The sequence below is a fragment of the Ictidomys tridecemlineatus genome, chromosome 2, assembly GCF_052094955.1.
Source record: "Ictidomys tridecemlineatus isolate mIctTri1 chromosome 2, mIctTri1.hap1, whole genome shotgun sequence".
NCBI classification, from domain to species: domain Eukaryota; kingdom Metazoa; phylum Chordata; class Mammalia; order Rodentia; family Sciuridae; genus Ictidomys; species Ictidomys tridecemlineatus.
The window spans coordinates 142,739,967-142,757,041 of record NC_135478.1 but is presented as its reverse complement, the minus strand read 5'-3'; the positions used below and the strand labels follow the sequence as shown (position 1 = coordinate 142,757,041).

The following is a 17,075-nucleotide window of genomic DNA, read 5'->3' as shown; positions in this document are numbered from 1 at the left end:
GTATGAGTAAAACTCATATGTGAGTATCCCATTGGTCTGACATGACATGTATTTTAGCATTTACAATTAATATTAATTGTATTTGTTGATCTTGTGGTAGAGATTAGAGGCAGTTGTGGAAACATTCTAGACATTTACAGAAGTCTTTTTAAATTTTTCAATTATTCTTTCTAGACATACAAGACCGTAGAGTGTATTTTGACATATTATAAGTACATGGAGTATGACTTATTCTAATTAGGATCCTATTCTTGCAGTTACACATGATATGGATTTTCACTGGTGGCGTATTTTTTTTTTAAAGCAATGGCCTTTTTTTTTTAACCTTTATTCTATTCATTTATTTTTATGTGGTGCTGAGGATTGAACCCAGGGTCTTGCACATGCAAGGTGGGCGCTCTACTGCTGAGCCCAGGTGGTGTATTCATATCAGAAAGTTATGTCCAAACCCAGCCCAGGTGGTATATTCATATCAGAAAGTTATGTCCATTTCATTCTGTTTTTTTCTATTCCTGTCCTCCTCTCTTCCCTTCATTACCCTTTGTCTACTCCACTTAACTTCTCTGTTCTTCCCTGTCTCCCATTTTGTTGTGTGTTAGGATCCACATATCAGAGATAACATTTGACCTTTGGTTTTTTGGGATTGGCTTATTTTACTCAGCATGATTGTCTCCAGATCCATCTATTTACTGGTAAAAATTATACTGTCATTTTTTTATTGTGAGTAATATTCCATTGTGGATATGTACCACATTTTCTTTATCCATTCATCTGTTGATAGACACCTAGGTTGGTTCCTTAGCTATTGTGAATTGAGCTACTACAAACATTGAGTCACTGTAGTGTGCTGATTTTAAGTCCTTGGGCATATATCAAGTGGGATAACTGGGTCACATAGTGATTTCATTCCAGATTTTCTCAGGAGTCTTCATATTGCCTTTCAGAGTGATTGTACCAATTTGCAGTCCCACTAGCAATGTATAAGTGTACCTTTTCCCCCACATCCTTACCAACATTTATGGTTACTTGTATTCTTGATAATTACCATTCTGACTGGAGTGAGATAGAATCTCAGTGTAGTTTTAGTATGCGTTTACCTAATTGCTAGTGAAGTTGACCATCTTTTCATATATTTGTTGACCATTTGTATTTCTTCTTCTGTGAAATGTCTGTTCAATTCCTTTGCACATTTGTTGATTGGGCTATTTGTTGTTTTTTCTTTTCTTTCTTTTTTTTTGTGTTAAGTTTTTTGAGTTCTTTATATATCCTGGAGATTAATGCTCTATCTGAGGTGCATATAGCAAAGATTTTCTCCCATTCTGTAGGCTCTCTCTTCATGTTCTTGATTGTTTCCTTTGCTGTAAAGAATCATTTTAGTTTGATACCATCCAACTTATTGATTCTTGATTTTACTTCTTGTGCTTTTGGGATCTTGTTGAGGAAGTCAGTTACTAAGCCAGTATGATAGAAAGTTGGGCCTACATTTTCTTCTAGTAGCTCAGAGTCTCTGGTCTAATGCCTAGGTCCTTGATCCACTTTGACTTGTGTTTTTGCAGGGTGAGAGACGGGATTAAATATTAGAGGCAGTTGTGAGAATATTCTAGAAGTTTGCAGAAATCTTGATCAAATAAACTGAATGCAAGAGATTTTTCTCTTTAGGATTACCACATTAATCTAATTCACCCCCTCCCTCTCTGTACTGGGGTTTGAACTTAGGGCCACACAACTACTGAGCCATATCTCTAGCCCTTTTAATTTCTTATTTTGAAACAGGGTCTTGTCTTACTAAGTTGCTGAGGTTGACCTTGAATTTGTGATCCTCCTGCCTCAGCCTCCCAAGTAGGTAGGATTACAGGCATGTGTAACCATGTCTAGCTATACAAAAAACTTGATACACATTTTACATTGTTTTATGGTAGAGAGATAGGCCCAATTTACTCTTTCATCAGCTATATATAATATCTGTGCCAACATAAGGTAGCATCATTTTTAAAAAGTTCAGAAGCCTTTATGATCTAATCATTTCCTAAAAACCTCACCTCTGATCATTGCTACATTGGGGATCAAACCTTCAACACATGAGTCTTTGGTGGGTACTTCATATGCAAACCATAACAGTAGGTCATTATTGTCATTATAGGCATGAAAAAATTTAGGTTTGACAAGATTAAGCAATCTTCCATGGGCACTCATCCTGTATGTGGCAGGTTGTCTTTAACTGTTAACTTCATTTGCTGAATTGTACATATGATTTATTTATTTATGTATTTTTTTATTTTTTTGGTGTATACAAATCAAGCCTTTAAAATATTGACAATATGATTTTTTCAAGTTACTCAATATATCAAATGAAAGCAAGCAAGTATTAAAAATTTGTGAGATTCTGTATCTGGAAAGGTAGGAAGGATGTCCAGTTTATTTTTTCTTTCTTTCTTTTTCAGTTTGTATCACAGTTTTTGCTTTGTGGCTCAAGGATAGACACGACTTAGAATATGGCCTTAGATGTAGTTAAAAGGAATTGCATTGGCTACATGCTATAGGTTTGAATGAAATCAAAAGACATTTTTGAGAAACAGATATTGTAAATCTCCTCTGGTAACATTCCTCAGTTGGTCTGCCATGGACCCTTTTTATCTTGACTTGATAACAGATACAGGAAACCCTGTGTGTTAATCAGCTTGGGTTGCTGTAACTGAATACCATCGACTAGGCAACTTAAACAAAACCCAATTATTTCTCACAGTTCTGGAGGCTGGCAAGGCTGAGGTCAGGGTACCAGCAAGGTGGGTTCTGGTGAGGATCACCTCCTGGCTTGCAGAAGGCTGACTTCTTACTGTGTCCTGATGTAGAAGAAAAAGAGGGGAAGAGAAAGGGAGGGAGGAAAGGAACAAGAATGCAAGTACTGATGTCAGTCACTTTTTGTAAGGGCACTAATGCCCCCAGGAGGACTTCACCCTATGACCTCATCTCAAACAAAGGCCCTATCTCCAAAGGCATCACATTGAGGGTTAGGGGCTCATATAAATTTGGGGGAACCCAAATACTCAGTCTATAACACCCCCGAATCCCAGAAGGTTTGTTTCTTTTGAGATAACCCTTGCTCTTTCATGCTTTTATATTGGTCAGTTAAATCAGAACCTTGGTGATGTATATTTACTCAGGAGGGTTCAGGTGGTTTTATATTTTTTAAAAATTACCCCCTTCCCTCCCTTCACTCTTCTCTGCCTAATCCAAAGTTCCTCTCTTTTTCCATTTGTTTTTTTAAACCACCCAACTTCTTTTCTCTGATTTAAAAATGCATTAGAAAAAAAATACTGGTATATGCTTAGCAAAACATAGGACAGTAATGAATATGTGTTTCTTTTAAACCCTAAGACTTCTGAGTCTACCTCTTGCCTTCTGGAAAGTTTTTTTGTTTGTCATTTACTTGTTTTTAAAATTTTTATTTTTGCTCACAGAGATTTTTATTTTCTTCAGGCAAAATTTCCTAAAATGAGAAGCAGGGATTTTGTTAGATACTGCTTGCCTGTTACTTCTATGCAAAGCTGTTTTTTTTTTTTGTTTGTTTGTTTTAGTCTACTGTCGAGTGTCAAAACAGTCTTCCAGGTAGCTGAATTATTCAAATGTTTGGGGGCAACCAGGGACCTAGAGAAGGGCCCCACAAAAGTTGAGTTAGCATCCAGGAGAGCAATGCCTCCGGCTACCTAGTGACAGATGAGGTAACTCCAAATACAGGATGTTTTCCAAGCTTGTTGCTGGCAGACTCATAATGTCTGAGCCATCAGTGATGAAAATGGCCAGGCCTTGACATGACAGGCATGATGTCCAGAAATCTGACTGTGCTGTTCGATAGGAAAGGTCATGTTGGAACTACCATTTCCCTCTCAGAATTCAACTGTTACATGATTTTAGCAGCAAACATTTCCTACCTCCATTGACTGCTTTAGTTTGTTTTACTGTGATAATACTTAAAAAGTTATGGGGATGCTTTATTGCTGCCTATTGGCTGAGCACACTTTGATTTTTTTTTTATGATGTTAAACATTTTAATCTTTTGCTATGACATCTGATCTTAAATTGTTCTTATTAAGACCTTTCCTACATTTATATTCTAAGGTATTTTCATATCTTCTCTTATATTTAATTTAGGGCATATAGACCTCTTGATTTTATTTTTCCCCAAATACATATACATTTGTTTAACTACCATTTATGAATATTCTTTTCTCATATGCTAAATTCCCATAGTCATTAATTTGATCTTATACTCTACTCATTTCCTTGATTTGTCTATAAATAATGTATTTATATAAAGTGTTGTATCATTTAAAAAATGTACAGTATATTTTGTTATGTGGGAGGACTAATTATTCTTTATTGTTCTTTTGAGAGAGAGAGAGAGAGAGAGAGAGAGATATTTAATATTTATGTTTTAGTTTTCGGTGGACACAATATCTTTATTTTTTATATTTATGTGATGCTGAGGATCGAACCCAGTGCCCCGCGCATGCCAGGCCAGCACGCTACCACTTGAGCCACATCCCCAGCCCCTATTGTTCTTCTTAAAAAAAAAATTTTTTTTGGTTACTCTTGTTCTTTTCCACTTTCCCCTGAACTTGAAAAAATAGTTGAGTTCTTTGAAAAAGAATCATGTTAGAATTTTGTTTCACATTTGTGTTAATCTGTTTTATTTTGCTGTGATTAAATACTTTAGGTAAACAATCTTATGTGAGGAAAGATTTATTTGAACTCATGGTTTCAGAGGTTTCAGTCCATGGTTGGCTGGCTCCATTGTTTCTGAGCCTGAGGTGGTGGATCATGGCAGAAGGGCAGAGTGGAACAGAGCTGCTTATCTCATGGTGGCTGAACAGAGAAAGGAAGGGAGACAGACAGATGCGCGCACGCACACACGGGATAAGATATGTTGAAAGAACTACTTTCTTGAACTAGGTCCTACTTTCTACAGTTTCCGTTGCTTCCCAATAATGCTATCAAATCACGAATCTATCAGTGATGGGCTGATGAGATCAGAGCTCTATGATCCATTCAATTCTCCAAATCCCCACGTCTGAATGGGTGTTAAGGTTTGGATATGAGGTATTCTCCCAAACTCCTGTTAAGGCAGGAATATACACAGGTAAAATGATCAGAGCTGTAATCTAACCAGTCCCTCCTAGTTTGAATGGTCTGACTGGGTGGTAACTAGGCAAGTGGGTCACTGGGAGTTGCCCTGGAAGTGTTGTTCTTCCTTCACCCTCCCTGCCTTCTCTCTCAGCTTCCCGATCTCATCATGAGCTGAGCAGCTTTCAGTTCCCTGACCCCCACCCCCATGAGGTGCTGCCTCACCTTGGGTCCAGAGCAGTGGAGTCAGCCATCTATGGAATAGGCCCTCTGAAACCATGAGCCCCAAATAATCTTATTCTCCTCTAAGTTTTTATTGGGTATTTTAGTCACAGTGATGAAAAAGCTAATTAAAACAACTGCAGAGACGGATGCAGTGACGCATGCTTGTAATCCCTGCTGTCCAGGAGGCTGAGGCAGGAGGGTTGTGAGTTCAAACCCAGCCTCAGCAAAAGTGAAAACACTGTGCAACTCAGTGAGACCCTGTCTCTAAATAAAATACAAATAGGGATGGGGATATGGCTCAGTGGTCAAGTGCCCCTGAGTTCAATCCCTGATCACCTCCCCCCCCCCAAACAAAACAAAACAAAACAACCGAGGACCAAATCTTCAATACATGAGCCTTTGGGAGACCTTCTATATCCAAATAATAATAGCATTTTATTATCGTTGTAGATTATTTTATTTGTATGACTAGTTAGATGTCTTTTGATCAAATTTTTACTTTTTACATTACATTACATTACATTACTCCTTACATTAGGGGTAGAGTTCTTTGTGGCCTTAACTTTATACTGTGGGATGGAGACAATGTAAGGATCTATTAGATTCCCTTAAAGGAGGACCTCCTTTATTTTCTTCTTTTCTGTATATCATTTGAGAAGATGAAAACAACCTTAAGTTTATCTGGTTTGGGAAAATGTCTCAAAGGGCTGTTTACCTTTGTAGGTTTTACTTCCACTTAGTTATTGGCTTCTGAATTTGGTGGGCAATGTATTGATGTACTTTAAAAGGCTGCTTTGAACAAACATTTTATTCTGGCATTTTAGTGGGAGAATTGTCATTATTATCTGAATTGACAATATTATCTGTCATTCTTCTCCTTTACTTATTTTACAAATTAATTTTATTATCTTTGCAAGCAATTTATAAAAAATTCAGTGATCAATTCAATCAAGTTTAATCTGTTCAAGTGAAATATTTGAAACATTTAACATTTACTATTTATATCCCATGTTTCTTATATCATACAAAGTGCAGTTGCGATGATGGCCACATTAAATTTGGAATCAGAAATGGATTTCATTATGTGCCTACTGTAAGCTTAACATTAAGTTGGACAAGCAGTATGGAGATTAGAAGATAGAATGGTGAGATCTGGCCCTGCTACTTACCTACTTTGAATCCTTTAAGAAATCATATAACTTTCCTGAACATTAGTTCACTCCACAGTCAAATGAGGACAATAGTTCTTGACCTTCCCAATTTACTGGATAGTATCTAGGTTTAAATGTATTAATAATGTGAAGGCCAGCTCTTGTTAAACAAGAATTGTTAATTTTGAAGTACAGTTTGTTTCTATTAATTTCATTGGACTTCTATAAGATTAGGTTGTCAGTGCATTTAGAAATTGCTGCCTTGGTTCCTTATAACCTCTTAAAATCTGCCACAGTTCTTTAGCCTTCCTCATTTAATTTCTCTGCATCATAGTTTGGTAAAGCAACGAGCAGAAGCCAGTGAATTTGAAAACTGGTTTACAAATATTCATTGTTTATTTTTTCTTATGGTACTTGGGATTAAACCCAGTCCCTTTTTTTTTGTTTGTGATGCTGGGGATTGAACCCAGGACCTTGTGCATGCAAGGCAAGCACTCTACCAACTGAGCTATATCCCCAGCCCTCTCTACCCAGTTCCTTTTTGCTTTTTATTTTGAGGTGGGTCTTGATAAGTTGCTGAGGCTGGCCTTGAACTTGGGATTATCCTGCCTCAGTTTACTTCGTAGTTGGAATTACAGGCTTGCACTGCATGCCTGTAAGGCAATTTATAAGGAGCAATACCTAGTTAAATATGTCTTTCATATTCCTATCTGATGCAACAATATTTTAGTGTTTGAAAGCATCAAGTAGTCTTTGATAGAGAATAGTAAAAGTACATGCAGTACCCAATCAGTATTGGAGAGATTTTAAAAATCTCTGTTGCTGGCCGGGTATGGTGGTGGCACATGCCTGTAATCCCAGTGGCTTGGGAGGCTGAGGCAGGAGGATGGAAAATTCAAATCCAGCCTTGGCAGTTTAGTGAGGCCATAAGCAACTTAGTGAGACCCTAGGCAACTTAGTGAGACCCTAAGCAACTTAGCAAGATCCTGTCCCAAAATAAAAAAATAAAAAAGGGCTGGGGATGTGTCTCAGTGGTTAAATGCCCTTGAGTTCAATTCCTAGTACCAAAAAAAAAAAAAAAAAAAAAAGTTGCTGTTAGGATTTCTTTGTCTACTTGTCAGCAGAGGGAGCCTTTGCCTCACTTTTTGTTTCCAGAAGTTTGACAGTAGTGTTTGTCAAGAGCCAACATATTTATATAAAAAGAATTGTAATGCATTCTGCTGTTATATATAAATAAAATAAAATAAAAAATAAGTGAGAACATGCAAAAAAAAAAAAGGTTTGTTTTCGTACTTAGGCTTGAATAAGATTTACAGCCAATTTGTCCTTTGCTTCTGCAAACGAAAAAATATTGTCCTTATTTTCTAATATCTTTCTAATAATAGTTCCTAAGTGCTGGTGTGGAGTTCTTTAAAATTGGTTAGTGCTACAAATGGTTCTCAAATGCTGTTCCCCCGGGAAAGTTTTGAATGGTCTTAAGATAATGAAAAAAAAAAAAAAAGCTTAGTTTAGTGAGCTTTTTTTCTTTCTTTTTTTTTTTTTTTTAAACAAAACTAACATTTCTTCAGTTGAAAGTCTGTATTTAGGCTGGGCATGGTGGCATGGGCAGGGGGCTGAGGCAGGAGGATCCTCCAGCCTAGGAGTAATGTAAAGAACCCATCAGCTGTACTTGTGCTGATATTTTACTGACTTAAAAAAAAAAACTTTCTATTTATTTGTATTATTTTGTTGGTGATGATAGCCTGTTTTTTGGAAAAAAAAACCTGTTTGGGGAGTTCATAAATTGACAATGTTATGATGAATGTTTTATAGGACAGTGAAATTTAAAAGCCTGGGAATCAGTGCTTTAATAAGTACTTGAACAATCAATATGGGAAATTTTGAATTGAACCAATTTCTAGCTTCCTGGTCACCGTTGGCCTTGTTTGCTTCTGAAATCTTTTCTATCCTTGAATACCTAACTGAGACTGAAGGACTGAATTATCTTATATCCAAGATAAATGCTAAAGGAAGTTGGTTTGTTCTTTTGGTGCTAAGTTTAGGATTAAGATGGCATACAATTCTACCATCTTCCAGTACTGTTCTGGGTAGTTAACTTACGTTCTCTCTTTCAGTCTTCACAGCAACCAAATAGGGTCTGGAGTTTGTAATAAGGTACACAAACTGAATAAAGTTAAACCACCAAAGGTGACATATCTAGGAGTTAGAATTCAAGGCATTATTATCTTGCCTTTCTCATTCAAAATATTTATTGTTTATCTACACTTTTTCTACATTTGGTACCTTACCCATATTTGCTCAACATTTCTTTCTTTTTTTGTAACATTTATGTTTTAGTTGTAGTTAGAGACAATATCATTAATTAATTTATTTTTATGTGATACTGAGGATTGAACCCAGGGTCTCACTGTGCTAGGCGAGCACTCTAGCCAGAACTCCAGCCCCTCAATGTTTCTTTTTATGATATACCAATTCTGCTCTGGGAAGAGAGAATATTCAGAGGAGTAACCTAAATAATGCCTTTTATCTGGTACTTTGTTTTTTGGCAGTAAGCTCCTATGATTTTTTGGGAGCATACCAGGGATTGAATTCAGGGGCACTTAACCACTGAACCACATCCCTAGCCCCATTGTGTATTTTATTTAGAGACAGGGTCTCACTGAGTTGCTTAGTGTCTTGCTTTTTAATTTTTTATTCTAATTTGTTATATATGTCAGCAAAATGCATTAAAATTTTATTACACATATAGAGCACAATTTTTTATGTCTCTGGTTGTATACAAAGTATTATTCACACTATTTGTGTCTTTATACATGTATTTAAGATAAAGATATCCATCTCATTCCACCATCTTTTTTACCCCCTGGCTCCCTCCCTTCCCCTTCTACCCTTTTGCCCTATCTAGAGTTTACTATTCCTCTCATGTTCCCCCTCCAAACCCCACTATGAATCAGCCTCCTTATATCAGAGAAAACATTTGGCATTTGTTTTTTTGGGATTGGCTAACTTCACTTAGCATTATATTCTCCAACTCCATCCATTTATCTGGAAATGCCATGATTTTATTCTATTTCATTGCTGAGTAATATTTCATTGTGTGTGCATATATATATATATATATATATATATATATGATTTTCTTTATCCATTCATCTACTGAAAGACATCTAGGTTGGTTCCACAGTTTAGCTATTGTGAATTGTGCTGCTATAAACATTGATGTGGCTGTGTCCCTGTAGTATGCTGTTTTTAAGTCATTTGGTATAGACTGAGGAGTGGGATAGCTGGGTCAAATGGTGGTTTCATTCCCAGCTTTCCAAGGAATATCCTTACTGCTTTCCATATTGGCTGCACCAATTTGCATATCACCAGCAGTGTATGAGTGTGCCTTTTCCCCTACATCCTTGCCAACACTTATTGTTATTTGTAGTCTTTATAGCTTCCATTCTGACAGGAGTAAGAGTAGTTTTGATTTGCATTTCTCTAATTGCTTAGAGATATTGAACATTTTTTCACATATTTGTTGATTGATTGTACATTATCTTCTGAGAAGTGCCTGTTCAGTTCCTTGGCCCATTTATTGATTGGGTTATTTGTTTTTTTTTTTTTTTTGTGTGTGTGTGTGTGTGTGTGTGTGTGTGTTTAGCTTTTTGAGTTCTTTATATCCCTGGATATTAGTGCTCTGATTTGTGAGTGGTAAAAATTTGCTCCCAATCTGTAGGCTCTCTCTCCACCTCACTGATTATTTATTTTGCTCAGAAGAAGCTTTTTAGTTTGAATCTATCCCATTTATTAATTCTTGATTTTAATTCTTGCATTATAGGAGTCTTATTAAGGAAGTTGGGACCTAATCCAACATGATGGAGATTTGGGCCTACTTTTTCTTCTAATAGGCACAGTGTCTCTGGTTTAATTCTTAGGTCTTTGATCCACTTTGAGTTGAGTTTTGTGCATGAAGAGAGTTAGGGGTTTAATTTCATTTTGTTGCATATGGATTTCCAGTTTTCCCAGCACTGTTTGTTGAAGAGGCTATCTTTTATCCAATGTATGTTTTTGGTGACTTTGTATAATATAAGAAAACTGTAATTATGTGGATGAGTTTCTGTGTCCTCTATTCTATACCATAGGTCTGCCAGTCTGTTTTGGTGCCAATACCATGCTGTTTTTGTTACTTTTGCTCTGTAGTATAGTTTCAGGTCTGGTATAGTGATGCCACCTGCTTCACTCTTCCTGATAAGGATTGTTTTAGTTATCCTGGGTCTCTTATTTTTTCAGATTAATTTCATGACTGCTTTTTCTATTTCTATGAGGAATGTCATTGGGATTTTGATTGGAATTGCATTGTCTCATATAGTGCTTTTGGTAGTATGGTCATTTTGACAGTATTAATTCTGCCTATCCAAGAACAAGGGATATCTTTCCATCTTCTAAGGTCTTCTTTAATTTTTAGCATTCTGTAGTTTTCATCGTAGAGGTCTTTCACCTCTTTTGTTAGATTGATTCCAAAGTATTTTATTTTATTTTTTTTGAGAGTGTTGTAAATGAGGTAATTTTCTTTGTTTCCCTTTCAGAGGATTTATCATTGATATACAGAAATGTGTTTGATATGAGTGTTGATTTTGTATCCTGTTACTTTGCTGAATTCATTTACTAGTTCTAGAAGTTTTCTGGTGTAATTTTTTGGATCTTCTAGGTATAGAATTATATAGTTGGCAAATAGTGCTAATTTGAGTTCTTCTTTTTCTATCTGTATCCCTTTAATTTCTTTTGTCTGTATAATTGCTTTGGCTAGTGTTTCAAGAACTATGTTAAATATAAGTGGTGAAAGAGGGCATCCCTGTCTTGTTCTAGTTTTTAGAGAGAATGCTTTCAATTTTTCTCTATTTACAATGATGTTGACCTAGGGCTTAGCCTAGATAGCTTTTATGATGTTCAGATATGTTCCTGTTATCTCTAGTTTTTCTAGTTCTTTGAAAATGTTTGGGTGCTGTATTTTGTCAACTGCTTTTTCTGCATCAGTTGAGATGATCATATGATTCTTATCTAAGTCTATTGATGTGATGTATTATGTTTATTGATTTCCACATGTTGAACCAACCTTGAATCCCTGGGATGAACCAACTTGATTGTGATGCACTATTTTTTTGATATGTTGCCAGAATTTTAACATCTATGTTCATTAGAGGTATTTGTCTGAAGTTTCCTTTCTTTGATGTGTCTTTGTCTGGTTTTGGAATAAGGATGTTATTGGCCTCATAGAATGAATTTGGAAGTGCTTCCTCTTTTTTAATTTAATTTGTAGAGTATAGGTATTAGTTCTTCTTTTTAGGCCTTGTAGAACTCAGCTGTATATTCATCTGGTCCTGGGCTTTTCTTGGTTGGTAGGTTCTGATGGTGTCTTCTCTTTCCTTGCTTGAAATTGACCCGTTTAAATTGTGTATATCATTCTGATTCAATTTGGGGAACTCATATGCCTCTAGAAATTTGTCAATGCCTTCAATATTCTCTATTTTATTAGAGTACAAATTTTCAAAATAATTTCTCATTATCTTTGATATTTCTTTAGTGTCTATTTTGATATTTCTTTTTTCATCATGTATATTAGTGATTTGAGTTTTCTCTTTCCTTTTCTTTGTTAGCATGGCCAAGGGTTTGTCAATTTTATTTATTTTTTAGAATAACCAGCTTTTTGTTTTGTCAATCTTTTCAATTTTTTTGTTTCAATTTCATTGATTTCAGCTCTGATTTTAATTATTTCCTGTCTTCTACTGGTTTTGGTGTTGATTTGCTTTTCTTTTTTTCTAGGGCTTTGAGATGTAGTGTTAGGTCATTTATTTGTTGACTCTTTCTTTTTTTAAGGAATGAACGTCATGCAATGTACTTTCCTCATTGATTTCTAATTTCATTCTGTTGTGATCTGATAGAATGCAGGGTAGTATCTCTACTTTTTTGTATTTGTTAAGAGTTGCTTTGTGGCATAATACATGGTCTATTTTAGAGAAGAATCCATGTGCTGCTGAAAAGAAAGTGTATTCACTTGTTGAAGGATGAAATATTATATATATGTCAGTTAAGTCTAAGTTATTGATTGTATTATTGAGTTCTGTAGTTTCTTTGTTCAGCTTTTGTTTGGAAGGTCTATCCAGTGGTGAAAGAGGTATGTTAATGTCACCTAGAATTATTGTGTTGTGGTCTATCTGACTCTTGAACTTAAGAAGAGTTTGTTTTATGGGGAATATATATTTATAATTGTTATGTCTTGTTGGTATATCGTTTCAGTGAGCAGCATGAAATATCCTTCTTTGTCCCTTTTGATTAACTTTAACTTAACATCTACTTTATTTGATACAAGAATGGAAAACCCTTGTTGCTTCTGCAGTCTATGTGAGTGGTATGAGTTTTCCCAACCTTTCACCTTTAATCTGTGTATGTCTTTTCCTATGAGGTCAGTCTCTTGGAGGCAGCACATTGTTGGATTTTTTTTTTTGATACAATCAGCTAGCCTATGTCTTTTTTTATAAATATTTTTTCAGCTAAAAATGGGCACAGTATCTTTATTTGGTTTATTTATTTTTATGTGGTGCTGAGGATTGAACCCAGTGTCTCATATATGTGAGGCAAGCACTCTGTCACTGAGCCACAACCCCAGCCCTAGCCAATGTCTTTTGATTGGTGAGTTTAGGCCATTAACATTCAGGGTTATTATTGGGACATGATTTGGATTCCCAGCCATTTTTGTTATTTAACTTCACATGGCTTTTCCTTTGATTAGCTTTTTCTTTAGTGTAACACCTCTCTCTGCTGATTTTCATTTTTTTTTCATTTCCTCTTCAGAGAATGTTTTGCCAAGGATGTTCTGTAGTGCAGGTTTTTTAGTTGTAAATTCTTTTAATCTTTGTTTATCATGGAAGGTTTTTATTTCATCATCAAATCTAAAGCTTAATTTTGCTGGATCCAAAATTCTTGTTAGCATCCATTTTTTTTTTTTTAGAGGTTGATATATGTTGTTCCAGGATCTTCCAGCTTTCAGAGAATGGATTGAAAAATCTGCACATAACCTAATTGGTTTCCCCCTATATGTAATCTGATTTCTTTTTCTTGTGGCTTTTAATATTCTCTCCTTATTCTGTATGTTAGACATTTTCATTATAATGTGCCTTTTTTGTGGATGTTTTGTGATTTTGTACATTTGGAATCCTATAAGCCTCCTGAGTTTGGTTTCCCCATTCATTTTTCATGTTTGGAAAATTTTCTGATATATTTTCATTGAATAGATTGCACATTTCTTTGGTTTGGAACTCTATTCCTTCCTCTATCCCAATAACTCTTAAATTTGGTCTTTTTATGTTTTCCCATATTTCTTGAAAGTTCTGCTGATGATTTGATACCATTTTCACTGTGTTGTCTACATTCTTTTCAAGATTTTATATTGTCTGAGGTCCTATTTCCCACGTGGTCTAATCTATTGGCGATGCTTTCATCTGAACTTTTAATTTGGTATATTGTTTCTTTCATTTCAAGGATTTTTTTTGAACCTCTATCTCCCTATTGAAATAATCTTTTGCTTCCTGTGTTTATGTAGCTCTTTGTCAAAAGGATCTTTTGCTGCCTGTATTTGCTCTCTTATATCATCCTTTAATTCACAGAACATTTTAATTATGTACATCCTGAACTCCTTTTCTGTAATTTTTCTGCTGTGCAAGCTATGGATTTTAATAATGTGGTATCTTCATTTGTTTGGGGCACTTTCTTTCCTTGTCTTTTCATATTGCCTGTGTGTCTTTCCTTCTAGCTTTGTGGATCCACGGCATTACCATTTTTACTCTGTAGGCTTATAATGCCCCTGTAGGAATCCAATACTTTTCCTTTGATGTGAAGGACAATATTAACACATCTCAATATAAACAAAATACCACTTAAAAACAAATAGTTGTTATTAAGATGTTTACAGTTTGGTCACAATATACAGAAATGGTGAATTCAATTATTATCTGCAATATAAGCAGTAGGCTTAAAAAAGGATTTACAGTTTCTGATGGTGGACAAAGAATCGGGGGTGAGGTATAGGAAGATAAGTTGAGGAGGTAAGAGATGAGGATATACAGTTACTATATCTTAACAATTGTGAATGAGAGAGCCCACTCCCTCACATCTCTGGAAGTGGAAGTGAAAAATGGGTATCCCTGCTACCTCTTAGCAACCTAAGGGGTCATGTGACACAATCATTGACTCTGGTTGAAGAAGGGATGGTGGTGGCCAGTACTGGAGTTCTTGCACGCTCTATTGCCCGACCGGGACCCCAGCCGAACAGTCATCCTCAGAACGTCGGGCAAAGAACGGATCGAAATCTTTTCCTCGCGAATGCCACAGACCATCTTGAAGGCTTGTTTAAATAAAGAGCACAAACAGGCCGAAACCTCCTGAAAAAAAATCTGATACCCTAACTCTTCGATTCTGACAGATCCTGAAGAAGATAATAGAGACTAAAATGTTGATGGGTGAAGTGATGACAGAAGCTGCCTTTTCACTATCTGAGGCCAAGTTCACAGCAGGGGACTTCAGCACCACAGTTACTCAAAATGTAAAGAAAGCCCAAGTGAAGATTCAGCGAAGAAAGGCAATGTAGTAGGTGTTACTTTACCAGTATTTGAACATTACCATGAAGAAACTGACAGTTATGAACTAACTGGTTTAACCAGAGGTGGGGAACAGTTGGCTATATTAAAGAGGAATTATGCCAAAGCAGTGGAACTACTGGTGGAACTAGCTTCACTACAGACTTCCTTTGTGATTCTGGATGAAGCTATTACGATAACTAACAGGTGTGTGAATGCCATTGCACATGTCATCATTCCACGGATTGAACACACCCTTGCTCATATCATCACAGAGCTGGACGAAAGAGAGTGAGAAGAGTTCTATAGGTTAAAGAAAATACAGGAGAAGAAGATTCTCAAGTAAAAATGTGAGAAGGATTTGGAGCAACGGAAAGCAGCTGGAGAGGTGATGGAGCCTGCTAACCTTCTTGCTGAGGAGAAGGACGAGGATCTTCTGTTTGAATAATCTTGCCTGCTCTGTTTTTTCAGAAACCCCCAACACTGGTTCCAGTTTAATTCAGTGTAGGTTTGATACATGTGGCTATTTTTTGGCCTAAGAATTTCACTGGTCATAAAATTTACCTGGGTGTCCACTTATGGGGTTACTTTTGCAGACTCATAATTCAGTTATTTATCACAGGTGAATGGGATTTGTAAAACCTGCCCAGTAACGTACAGGATTTACTTGCTGAAGTGTCATGCTGTTCCATTTCCATTGTGTTACACATGATCTATTTATCAAGCATTTTAGGACATATCCTTTAGGGAACATTAGTGGTCTTAAGCCAACTACAGTAGAGCTGCCTTTGTTCCTGCCTACAAACCTTGGCGCTGTTGTCTGATGTTAGTGCAGTCTTGTTTCACTGTGGTACTTCTCTCCTCAAGCTTTTTGAAAATCTTCATTTCCTTGTGTGACAGATCTCTTCTCATCTGTCATGGAACAGTTCTGCTAATTTTAATGTGTGTTATAAACAGAGTAAAATGATTTAAAAAGTAGAAAAAAAAAGAATTGTGAAAGAGAAATCTAAAGAAGAAGGTTAGTAGCAGGAGAATAGAGAGGTAGTAATTTTGGGTAGACAAGAGGGAAGACTGTAGAGTACATAAGACAAACACACATATATAATAAGAAAAATAAAAAATGTCAAAATAGTAAAAATTGGAGAGAGAGAAAAAGATAAAAAACAAACAAACCAAAAAAGAAAGAATATACGACACAACTGTAATATACTATTCAGTTGTCTCAGTCCTCCAATATCCTAATTCATGAAAAGTACTCAGTTTCACATATGTTGGGGATGTGAGGATGGGAAAATAAAGAGGGAGAAGAAAGGAAAAAAAGTCTTAAAGGAAGGAACAAGGTTTGTTTTGGTTGGAGATTAGTATCTTTCCTGCTTCCCTTCTCATCCAGTAGGTGGGGTTGTCTCTTCTTAGTTGCTATCTCTGCCCTCAGGATTGTGGGGATTACCAGGGTGTGAGGGTTGGTCTTGGGTGCAGGGCACCTATAAGTAGAGTATGACATCCACTGATCCCATTGGGAGACTGCACCTCAAGGATCTCCTTTGCGGTCTGCTCCTGTGATGTGGGTGCTGGGTCTTATCTTCTTATCTTGCCTGTGGACCTCACAGTTCCTGCCCTCTAAATTAGCCTCTAAAGTGTATCTCCCTCACCTTCTCCCTTTCTACTTCCTAATCAGGAATCTTTCTCTCAGGGAGTCTTGTGTGTTGCACTGTGGTGGCTGTGCACCTGTTGTGGAGGGCAGTTTTGAATAGGGCAGTGACTCTGCTGAGTTAGTGGCTGCTAGGGATTCTGGGAAATTAGAAAACCGTGGGTACCTGGCTATTCAGTGTTCCAAACTGGTAGTTGCCCCAACTAAAGATGGTGATGGAGGTGACCCAAGATGGAGACTGCTGCTTTCAGTGGTGGAGTGTGCTGTCCGGTGGGGGGAACTGAGCGATGGCATTGTAAGATGCATTCAGAGGTG

The 17,075-nt window shown here is 36.5% G+C and overlaps 2 protein-coding genes and 1 non-coding gene across 16 annotated transcripts in view; 2 read left to right on the top strand and 1 right to left on the bottom strand.

Annotated features, from left to right (window-relative positions):
• The window catches only part of Bbs9 (Bardet-Biedl syndrome 9), a 459,963-nt gene that overhangs the window by 107,139 nt on the left and 335,749 nt on the right, over nt 1-17,075 (top strand). The gene's annotated exons all lie outside the window — the stretch shown is intronic.
• On the bottom strand, nt 6,943-7,016 carry Trnaa-ugc (transfer RNA alanine (anticodon UGC)). The gene has a single exon. It is a non-coding gene; the product is annotated as a tRNA-Ala (tRNA).
• LOC101968194 (V-type proton ATPase subunit D) lies at nt 14,469-15,792 on the top strand. The gene is given in 5 exon segments (XM_078031375.1): nt 14,469-14,558; nt 14,739-14,891; nt 14,894-14,918; nt 14,921-15,100; nt 15,103-15,792. Coding segments are annotated over 5 exon segments (906 nt in total). The 3' UTR covers nt 15,561-15,792.